Source organism: Fukomys damarensis, unplaced genomic scaffold (genome assembly GCF_012274545.1).
Source record: "Fukomys damarensis isolate Sample0158 unplaced genomic scaffold, DMR_v1.0_HiC HiC_scaffold_23, whole genome shotgun sequence".
NCBI classification, from domain to species: domain Eukaryota; kingdom Metazoa; phylum Chordata; class Mammalia; order Rodentia; family Bathyergidae; genus Fukomys; species Fukomys damarensis.
This window is the reverse complement of record NW_022900935.1, coordinates 17,704,011-17,715,364: the sequence shown is the minus strand read 5'-3', so window position 1 is coordinate 17,715,364 and position 11,354 is coordinate 17,704,011. Positions and strand designations below refer to the sequence as shown.

Genomic DNA, 11,354 nt, shown 5'->3' with positions numbered 1-11,354 from the left:
TCTTTTTTTTTTTTTTTTTTTTTTTTTTTGGTACCAGGGATCAAACTCAGAACCTTATGCTTATGAGGCAGGTGGCAGCACCACTGAGCTAAATCCCCAGCCCTCCAAACTTTTAATTATACCTAAGGCTTAATTTCTGGGAAGAAGTGTGACTTTCAAGAGATGCTTTCCAATAATACTAACAGTAGAGGCAGGCACTCATGAGGTCATCCTTATACACCCGGCCCTGTGCTGAAGCCTTTAAGTACATGATCTAGTTTAAGATATGCCATTTCTGGGATGGAAGTATTAACAGGACCAGGCTGCCCCATAGGGAATGAGGTTTCTCAAGACTATGGAACTTACACAGGCTTAGATGACTGCTAAGTGGCAGGTTTATGTAACTCCAAAGTTGGCATTCTTATTTATATGGCTCGACGTCAGCATCTTGAAGTGAGTTTGGGAATCCCCAACTACTTCCCATTGCTGTCCAGGAGCTGGGGAGAACCAAATCCCGACCAAAGTGAGGAAGGTAATGCTTCACCATGACTGAGGAACAGTGGGGAGAAACCAGTATAGAGAAACTCTCTACAGAAAATGGCTAACTAGAAAGGAGAGGATGATCAGGGGCAGAAAGAATAAAGGGCTTTTAAAAGAAAGTTAAGTATCGAGGAGTGCATGCTTTCGTATACACAGCTGGAGGAGGGGAGTCCTTGTCGTAATAAGCACTGCTTACTGAGTGCTCACCAGCAGGCGCCCTGCTAAGTGCTTTGCAGGCCAGCTTCCATCTTTTCCAGCAGCTTTCATACTATTGTTCTGCCTTTACAGCCGAGGAACAAAGCCACAGAAGAGGTAAATAACTCGCTCAAGGCCACTAAGGGTAGGAAGTGGCCGATCTGCTCTGAACCTGGCAGTCTGATGTTAAGAGAAGCTTCCTAATAAGAAGCTGACCCAAGACCAAGCAGAGGGTAGAGAAATGAACCTCCACCCGTGGGCTGGCCCCTGCCCCACCTGCCTGATGGGGAGGAAGGGACCATCAGCAGCCACCACAGCCCCAGAGGACCAGGAAGGGAGGGATCAGTGAAGTTTCTGTGAGCAGAGGTATGAAGTCCACACCTCAAAGAAAGATCCTGCTCACAGCAAATGGATTTGGGACTAGTTTCCCCCCTGTATTCTGCCTACTGCTTGTCACCTGCACTCTTGACAAATAATCAGACTTTTCCTTGGAAGCTGACAAAAGTCCATGGGCTCAATCTGCCTAAAGACATTTTTTTCTCTGCACATTTTCTACATGTTTCTACAGGTGAGAGTGTTTTTCGCTCGGCTCACAACTCCTTTTCCAAAGCTCTTCGGGCCAGACGTACTTGAATTCAGAACCATCTACTCCCTGTGTAGGGGCGGCACCCTGTAGTCAGTGTTTCTGCAGCAAAATGAATGAGAATCACAATTATGGGGGTGAATAAAGACCATATAAAAACCTCATGTTACACCACGTTTTATCTCCAAATGAGTTATGATAAAACTGTTTTAAAAGTTTTTTTGAGCTAGGCGTGGTGGTGCAGGCCTGTAATCCCAGCACTCTGAGGGCAGGAGGTTCATTTCAAGTCTGAGGCCAAGTTGGGCTATATAGTGAGTTCAAGGCCAGTCTGGACTACATAGTGAGAATCTGTCTCAAAAAAAAAAAAAAAAAAGATATTTTGATTTTGGAATTACAGATGGAAACCTGGATTCAGATACTTCAGGCTCTCAGTTTAATTCTTTTTACTTACCACCTGGTTTTATAGTCAGAATGTGTGTGTGCGCGCGCGCGCGCATGTGTATTTGCGCAAATGCATTTGCTATCTCATTAAGATTGTGAGCTCACAGAGGGCAGAGAACCTTTAGTCTTTCCTTAGTGTTTAGCATCTGGAATCAAACTTTTCTCTCTTGAGAGAAAATATGGCATAAAAGTGCTGGTCACCTAGGGAGTCAAGGGAGGGCCTCCAGTCACAGGGCCTTGGCTACTAGCACTTGCTCTTCCTGGTTCTAGGCTGTTTAGAAAAACACTCTCAGGCCAGGTGTGGTGGTGCATGCCTGTAATCCCAGCACTTGGGAGGCTGAGGCAGGAGGATCACTGTGAGTTTGAGACCAGCCTGGGCTACATAGTGAGTTCCAGGTCAGTTTCAACTACATAGTGAGACTCTGTCTCAAAAAACAAAAACAAAAACAAAACAAAACAAAGAAAACGAAAAAGACTCTCAAAGGAGGAACTTAAATAAAGATGAAGATTACTCTGAGACTTTAGTCTATTCATACAAATCAAATGTGCAGTAAGACTCTACTTCTTAGAAATCTAGATGATCACAGTTACGAATGTATGCAGGGCTGGGGATTTAGCTCAGTGGTTCCACCGCCTGCCTCGCAAGCACAAGGACCTGAGTTCCATCCCCGGCAAACTGCCCCCCACAAAAAAGAATGTATGCAGACAGCAGTTCATAGATTTGGGAGTGAACCAGGCACCTGCCATTAGCTCAACAAGCTGGATAAGCCTCAGAACTCTCCTCTGTGATATGGGATAACATTAGAACCTCTCACTGGGTTAAATGAGTCAAAGTACATAAAACATTTACTATAGTACCAGATACACAGACAAGACTGTTATCAGCCAAAGAAATCTTGGGATCACTTCACTAGCTCTACCACTGGGAAGAATCACCAAGTCAGCTGGATACGGTGACACACGCTTGTAATCCAGCACTTGGGAGGCTGAGACAGGAAGCTCCCCAATTTGAGGCTAGCGACACAGTGAGCTTAAGGCCATCATGAACTACAAAGTGAGACCCTGTCTTTTATTTATTTTATTTTGAGACAGGATCTCACTATGTAGTCCAGACAGACTGTCTTTAAAAGGACAGGAACTGGGGATGTAGCTCAGTGGTGCCGCACCTGCCTCTTAAGCACAAGGTACTGAGTTCAATTCCCAGTACCAAAAAAAAAAAAAGAAAGAAAGAAAGAAAATGAATCACTGAGTCACTGAAAGGAAAACTGCAACGTTTTGAAAAATTCAAGTAAATTCAGTTCAGCAAAAATTTATTGAGAGGCAGGTGGCAGAACCACTGAGCTAAATCCCTAGCCCTGAAGCTTTTTTTGGCTTAGACTCCCCCTGGATGGGAGATAGGGAGGAAGAGTGGATGTAAGTGGTCATGAATGTGTCCTATCTGAAGTCTGAGGAAGGTACCCGATAGCAGAGGGCACTCCAGGCCAGATAATAAAGAGCCATGAGTGAGCTGAGTGTAGGTGGAGCCCAGGGACAGCAGGAAAACTCATTCTGGGCCACTTGACTAGACAATGAAATGACACGCTGACTGCTGAGCTCTGAGCATGATGTTTGTCCTTGTACATACAAGACAGTTAGCCCTCCTGATACTTATGTGGGGCTATGTCCACGTCAATTTAAAAAGAGGGAACTGAGGCTCTGAGAAGCTAAGAAACATGCTCAAGAGTAAATGGCAAGGCCTGGGATGTAGCTCAATGGCATTGCAACTGCCTGGCAAGTGCAAGGTCCTGAATTTGATTCCCACTACAGGGGGAAAAGAAAAGAATGGCAGGTCTTGCTCTCATACTAGACTCCAAAGCTCAGGCTGCTAAGCACCATTATGGCATCTGCTACCTTGTGTTTGAGGAATTATTAGGTGATATTATTAGGTGTTCCCCAGGATCCAACATGTTTAGGAAATGTTGCCTACTAGACTCCTTCCTAACAGTCAGCTTTACAAAGGCTCTGAGAAGTTCTCAAGTAAAGAAACTGGCAGCTTGGTTGTAATCCAGAGCTTCCCAGACACTATTTTCATAGTGGGAACACTATTTTCATAGCCCAATTGGCCCATACAGCAGCTAAGGAAAGGATACACTGGGTTATAAACTGTTACTGGTTCTCTTGTTTGCCTTCTGGGGAGTCTGGCTGCTCTGTGCCAGCTGAGTTTCACAGAAGTGGGAGAGGAGGGGCAAAACAGGAGTGAGGGTCTAGGAAAAGGCGAGTAAAAGCCGCTAACAGCTTCCACAGGTGGGTGGGCGGCGCGGGGGGGGTGCTGACACCAGCTGCATGCTTGGGGGCAGGTGTGCCGCTGACACCAGCTCCAGCCTGCCCCGTGGAATGCCATCAATACCACAGACACCGCTGTTCCAGCCGACAGTTCTAACAGCGTCGTCAAGGATACCGAAATGGGAAGACAAACAGGGCTGAGTCTGAATTCTAGGAGCTGGACCTCTGGTGCAAGGATAACAACTTCTTTCCTGTTCCTTTTTTTCAAAACTCACCAAAAGAAACGGTGGCTGTATTATGGGATGCACATGAGGCGCCCACAGACTGGCTAGCCTGCGGGTCAACTCCCCAGCACTGTGTGTGATGGCGTCATGTAACTCAGAAGGATGCCACTGCTCTCAATCGACAGATCCCAGACTGGATAAGGTCACAATGACTCCTTTGAGGCTGAGGCTGTACACCTGTGATGCCATACGAAGTACAAGGGAGACAAAAGCAGGCAGAAGAAAGAGCTTTTTTTTTTGTGGGGGGGGAAGAGGCCAGTCCCCTGGGGATTGGCTCAGTTCTATTTGCTGTGGAAGGTGGGCACTGGCCAGCTCTGCTAAGATCTCTTTCCCGCCTTCCACATTTAATTAGCAATCACTTAACTTATCGTTCATCTTCTCCTCAACCACCTCAAACCAGTCAATATCATTTTGAGCAATAACAGGCAGGAGGGTGTTCCTGACCAGAGATTCTCATCTGCTCAGTATGCAGAACCAAGCAAGGAGAGAGAAGGCAAGTGACACTGTGTGTGGCTTTTCTGTCTGTCTGCAGCCCCGTGGTCAGTGAACTGCTGGGTAGCTTGTTCTGGGATTTTACTGACAATGAATAAGCAGGGCACAACTGGGAAATGGTGAGGGATGAACTCCTTCAGCTCACAGGTTGTAACTTCTTGTCCCCCAGCAGGGATGTTGCTGACCTCAGCTGGCCAGGATCTAAAGCAGTCCTGGGCTCCCAAGGAGAGCTCTTTTTATGCCACTCAGAGTGCACACAAATCCACCTGCCTCCCTAGGCCTCTTCTAGCTTCCGTGCTGCAAAATAATACTGTCTTCCTTCCATTCAGGACTCATCTTTTGGCCCATGAGCACAATTGTTTTTTTATTGAAACAGAAATCTTGCTATGTTGCCCAAGCTGGCCTCAAACTCCTGGACTCAAGTGATCCTGCTGCCTCAGAGTAGTAGAGCAACCACTAGTGAGTGGGAGTCCAGCACTCACCTTAGGATGTCAGAACTGGATACTTGTTGGAGAAAAGGGGATTCATGACTTTCTAATTTCCATGCTGCAGGATTATGTCGAGGATGCTGAGGCCTGCTACAGTTTGGATCTTAAATGTCCCCCAAAAGCACATTTGTTAAATGCTTCACCCTGGGGTGGTACTGGTGGGAGGTGGTGAAACCTTTAAGATGAAGGGCCTAGTGAGAGGTCCTTAGGTCACTGAGGGTGTACCCCTCAAATGAACTGTGGGACTCTGTTTTTTTCCTTTTTGCTCCCTAGCTTATGATGAGAAGTTTTGCTACATGTTCCCACCCATGATGTTGCCTTGCCACAGGCCTTAAATGGTGCCACTAAACATCCAAAACTGTGAGCCAAAATAGAAAACCTCTTCTAAGTTAATTATCTTGGTATTTTGTTATTGCAATAAAAAGCTAATACAAAGCATTACTTTGTCTTTGCAGGAAAAAATGTTGCTTGAGGGGAATGGAGAAAGAGGTGAGTAGGTTTTAAGGCATACAGAAAAGGGAGCTGACACAGAAGATGGGGGGCAGCATACATGTCAATAGTTACCACTGCTGATCTAAGTCAAGCCTTTTGTTTTATCGAAGAGCAACTCAGAAGACTAGGCCTTGTGTCATTTTTTTTTGTTTGTACTGGGGATCGAACTTGGGGCCTTGTGTTTGTGAGGCAGATGGCAGAACCTCTGAGCCAAATCCCTGGCATATACACACACACACACACACACACACACACACATATATATTTCTTTTTTTTTTTTTTTTTCCTGTCTCTAAAATGAGCCCTGCTGCTGCCCAAGGTGAGAAAGGTCAGAGGCGAAGGAGCTACCAGAGGTCGACAGGAACAAAGACTCACAGTTGCTCTGAGTGACAGCAATCGTCTTAGAAGCTCTGGGCAGCGGGGAGAAACCCAGCCTGCTGTGTGACTCCTTGAGATATACCCACAAGTCTCGCCCTGGGAGGCAAGAATTGAGGAACCTGGGGTAGGAGGCTCTGTCTTGAACTCCACAGCCTCAAGCAAAGTGCAGATGGCAAGTGACAGAGTGTTATAAGATGTGGCATCTCCTGGGCTGGAGTGTAAATCTGGTGACCCCTGGCTCAGCTCCTCTGAGCCGGTTTGGCAGATCCGTCCCTCACAGGATTACACACTGAGTATATAGTAGGCGCTTGATAATGCTAGTTGATCAGATACACTGCATTTCCTCTTCTCTCTGGGTTTTTGCACATGCAGGTCCTTCAGTTTGGAATATTTCTACATTTTCTCTCCTCTACACCACTCCATCTTCTGCAGGACTCAACCTCCTCTCTTTAGAGAAGACATTTCTCACCCCCACCTAGGGTGTTAGGGACCCCCTCTTCTGGGTTTCCACTGTACTGTGAATGTACCCCACTGGGTTACAGTGTCTTACCTATGGGTACAGATCACAGATTATGTGTCTGTATTCTCAGTGTCTCATACTTAGTAGGCCCTCAAAGAATAAATGCTAACTCATCAAGCCAGTGAGTTTTGCTCTGGCTCCTTTCACTAGTGACTATGAAAAAGAGCCCCCAACAGAGCACCAAATGCTAAAATTTTTTTTCCACTAATTATAATTCTGGTTTAAAAAACCAAGTTGCCCACATAGTTTTGGTTTTAATCATTGACATCAAACGTAAAAGAAGAAATACCCTGAGAATAAACAGTGTCCTGGGGCGGGGGGAGAAGAACTCCAAACACTGAACACTGGGGCTGGGGATTTAGCTCAGCGGTTCAGTGGCCTGCCTCCAAGCGAAAGGACCCGAGTTCAATCCCCGGTACCAAAACAACAACAAAACAAAACAAAACAAAACAAAACAACTCCAAACAGTGCCCTCGAGTGAGAACACACCGTCCCCACAGCCTGGGGTGCCACCACCTGCTTCTCTAAATTCCATCTGGCTCATGGCAGAATGAGTACGTGTCCAAGGGTTTTCCAGCTGTTTTACCTTGTACCTGCAGCAGGTAGGTGAGGGCCATGATCAGGACGCTGTTCTACGAAAGCTTCAGGTTCTGAAAAGGGAAGGGGATAGACTAGTATCTCTATCTTCCTCAGGGTAGAACTGCCATTCCGGTAGGCGGCAGAATTTCTCTACCACTTGCATGACCTATACTTTTTCTTCTGATGACTCTTATTTCCAATTTTACACCACATCTCATTCTCAAAATTTCTGAGGTGACTGTCATTGTTTCCTCAGGCCAAGGTCTCAAAGTATTTTAGCTAAGAAGAGGCATCCTACTTGCTTGGAAAAGTATCATTCAACATTCTTGAACCATAGCTTCCTTATTTGTAAACTAGGGTAACAATGACCAAATTGGATTGTTGCAACTTTTTTCTTTTTTTGGCACTGGGGACTGAACCCAGGGCTTCACACATGCTAGGCAAGGGCTCTACTATTTATACCCTGGCCCCACTGTTATTTTTCAGTGATGGTGACTGAACTCAGGGCCTTCACACTGAGCTGTATCTCCAGCCCTTTTTATTTATTTATTTTTGAGACAGAGTTTCATTTTATAGTTCAGGCTGGCCTTGAACTCGTTATGTAGCCCAGGCTGGCCTCAAACACACAGTGATCCTCCGGTTTAGTCTGCTGACTGCTGGGATTATAGGTGTGTACCACCATTCCCAGCTCCTACTGTGATTTTAAAATTCCATTACATATGTGGAGAAATTAGCATAATACTGTGCTTTCTACATAATGGGTATGCAATGAATGAGAGCTCTGTCCAACATAACACTGAGAGAATGGCAAAGTTCTGAGGGGACCTGTAGGGCCAAAAAAAAGAGAACATTAGAGTTTCTGGGAACTATCTGGCAGAGTCTAGAACTCTGCCCAAGGGACAATGGCCACAAGGACCTCTGAGATTTCTAGAAGGTCTGTAATTCTCTTGAGCAGTATGACTTTTATTTATTTTCGTTTTTTTGAGACAGGGTTTCACTATGTAGGTGAGACTGACCTGAAACTCACTATGTAGCCCAGGCTGGTCTCGAACTCAGTGATCCTCCTGCCTCAGCCTCCCAAGTGCTAGGATCACAGGCGTGCATCACTGCGCCCAGCTCAGCTGTTCAATCTTTTAAATGAAAATGACCAAGTACATATTTAGGGGAGCTTAGTTGAGGAGGAAGGGAAAGAAACTAAGAGATAGGGGAACATGGCTTAGTAGGAGGAGAGCTGGAATGCTTAGGGGGCAAACTGAAGGAAAGCAGGGATATTCAGAATGTTAACATGGGAACAGGAAGCCTTGGTGTGAGAAGCTCTGCAAGCTCTGAGCCTAGGCAGATTGTTCCTCTTCCTTCCCTCCTGCTCCCAGGGCTCTGGCCTACAGTCAGACATCACAAACTGGTGTGGGAATGCTCTGTTTAGACTCTGGGTAGCTCCATGACCCTACTGGTGAAACCTGATCCAAACATCCAGTCACTAGCATGTGTAAAGGACACCTGATTCTTTCTGTGACTGTGGAGTAATCCTAAACCTCCTAAGAGAATCCCAGTCTCTGGCCTCAGCCCATACATGAACAAGCAACGACGCCTGAATCTGGGTCAGAAGGGAAAGGTGCCTTTCCCTTCTAGGAGAGAGAATTACTATTCACAAGGCAGTGAACAGCCAGGCAGCAGCCACTTGGTAACCTGCACAGCTTGAAAAGACACATGCTGCAGGACATCCCAGACCTATTAAGAACATCAGGTGTGGGGCCTGGAAATATTTAATTTTTACCAGTACCAAAGGTGAATGAGCTGTGAAGCCAAGCTGAATATAATGCTTTGAAGAAGTATTGCTTGGAACATAAGGGAATTTAGCAGAGTTCTACACAAGGAGACAAGATGTGTTTTTTTTTTTTTCTAAGTGGCACTTGCAGACTGACCAGTCTGTTCTAGTTTCCCTGGCTCTCCAAGAGAAGGGAGTAAGCAGAAGGCAGCTGTATTCACTGCTTACTCTTCTCAGACCACCTACATCACCCTAGTAAAACTCAATAAAAGGTGTATTTCCTAGTGAAATCAGAATCAGATTCAGCTAACATTATGGAGCACTTGCTTTGTGGCAGGTCCAGCACCAGACACAGATATTACAAGCCTGTGGGAGAGGCACTACATTGTTCTTGCTTGGTGTGCATTCCTGGAAATGGACATGTGTGTCCTCGAGCTTTGCCGGCTCTCTGCAGCACAGTCCACAGAGATGTCTTCTCTGACATGATGATTTATTACCTATGATTAAAAGACAGTTTGGGTTTACCAGCCGATGTGTCTTTTTTTGGGGGGGGCATATTTTGAGACAGGGTCTCTCTCTCTCTATTCTAGGCTGCCTTTGAACTCACTCTGTAGTCCAGGCTGGTCTTGAACTTGAGGCCATCCACCTGCCTCAGCTTCCCTAGTGCCGAGATTACAGGCATATGCTATTATACCCAGTGATGTGTCTTCTTGCTATTCTTTAATTGCTCTAAAGGTGGATGTGGCTAGGCTCAGTGCAAGACCTTAATTTAACTGTGGCTTTTCTCTGTCAAATCATCTAGTCTGTATTTAATTCACTACAATAATGCCATACCTAGGAAAACAATCAAACAGAATCAAAGAGCTGTGAGCAATGGGGAATATGAAGGTGATTTTTGGTAAGGAATTTTAAATCTCTCTTGGCTGATTAGCCTTGTGGGTTATGTCTGTATTGTCTCTATTTAAATATGATGACATCAATGCTCCAAGAACTTCAGTAACATGCCAAACATACATAGCTAGGAAAAGTTAGGACAAAGTTCTAGCCCCAGGTGTTGTGATTTCAGGATCTGTATTTTGCCTTAGCTGTGCTCCAGCAATCTTTTTGAATGGTTATTTATGTGCACATTTATTAATGGTTGACCATTCACATACTGCTTTTATCGGCTACATGCAAAGATCATGAATTAAGATCCAACAGGAGGACATGCTCAGAAAAGAGCTCAGAGATGTTGAGTGACTCGTCCAAGATCAACCAGCTACCAAAAGGGCTGAACTTGTCTTTGACTTTAGGCCTGTAAGGCTTCAGAACAGCCTTTTTTAATTAGGTCAAGGTGCACAGATGGTGCAGTAGAGAGGAACCATATGAGACAAGAGTTAGACGTCATGGATTCAAATCTCTGTTCCAATCACTTATTAGCTGTATCACTTTGGCCAGATACCTTGCTTTCTGTAACATAGAAGCAATAATCTATTACTTAACTGAGAAGGGTCGCTCAGAGACTTTGTCACTGGCTGTGTGACCTTGTGCAAATGAGTGCCTCGGTTTTCTCATCTGGAAAGTGGAAATCCAGTTAACTACCCCCAAACATTATTGTGACAGTTACATTACGGCATTCGCTTAAGCAAAGAATTGCCCGACACACAGTAAATCTGATCAATAAACGTCAGCCTCTACTCCCACATTGTGTCTCTTGGGTCTTCAGGTAGCTCAAGCACGGACTTTCTAAGCTACCAAATAAGCCCTGCGCTTCAGTTTCGGTCTTGCTACTCTGTCTCCTTTCGAACCCTGACCCTTCTTTCCCAGTCCATAACCTGTTTTAAACCCTTCCAAGAACCCGAGCCCCCTTCCCGGTTTCGGCGCCGTTTCTTACTCGACGACCTTGGCTGGATCCCCGTGGTTCCCATAGACCAGCGCCCGTACCCGGGAAGGATCGGCGAATGCGGAGTACGAAGAGGCTGCACAACAGTGGCGGTGCCAAGACGTGAGCAGCCCCAGGGGAAGCGGCGCTGGGGTCCGCGCCCCCAACAAAGAGCAGCGGAACCACATGCTCCTCGCCCCCGACAAAGCTTGGCGCACTGCGAGACGTCATCTTTCCGCGACCGGCGCCTGGAGGCTACTCCTACCCCGTCCACTCCGCCCCTCCCCGCCCCGTGACCACGCCTCTTTAAAGGGCTACCTTCTTCCTCCGCTGCCCGCGCGGTGGCGCCTGTCCAGACACAGTGCGAGGGCGGGCGTGGGGGGCCCAGGTGGGAGCTGGGGAAGTTGCAGCTTCTGAGTCCGCAAAAACACTTTCCCAACACGGAGTGTCTAAGACTGATCTAAAGCTGTGTCTTCAGCCTGATGTTTGGTGTTT

The 11,354-nt window shown here is 46.3% G+C and overlaps 1 protein-coding gene across 5 annotated transcripts in view; it reads right to left on the bottom strand.

Annotated features, from left to right (window-relative positions):
* Mecr (mitochondrial trans-2-enoyl-CoA reductase) overlaps nt 1–11,092 on the bottom strand; it is a 32,633-nt gene extending 21,541 nt beyond the window's left edge. Inside the window, exons 1-2 of one of the 5 annotated variants that reach the window (XM_010631952.1) lie at nt 10,922–11,092; nt 7,241–7,304 (exon numbers count right to left, since the gene is read on the bottom strand). In XM_010631952.1, coding sequence (XP_010630254.1) covers nt 7,241–7,304; nt 10,922–11,090 — 233 coding nt within the window. In that variant the 5' untranslated portion in view covers nt 11,091–11,092. Of the gene's footprint in view, nt 1–345; nt 678–7,240; nt 7,305–10,871 lie in introns of those variants that run through there. The other 4 variants (XM_010631963.2, XM_010631958.1, XM_010631979.2 and 1 more) reach the window with 4 other exon arrangements.
* Nucleotides 11,093–11,354: the final 262 nt, after the last annotated feature.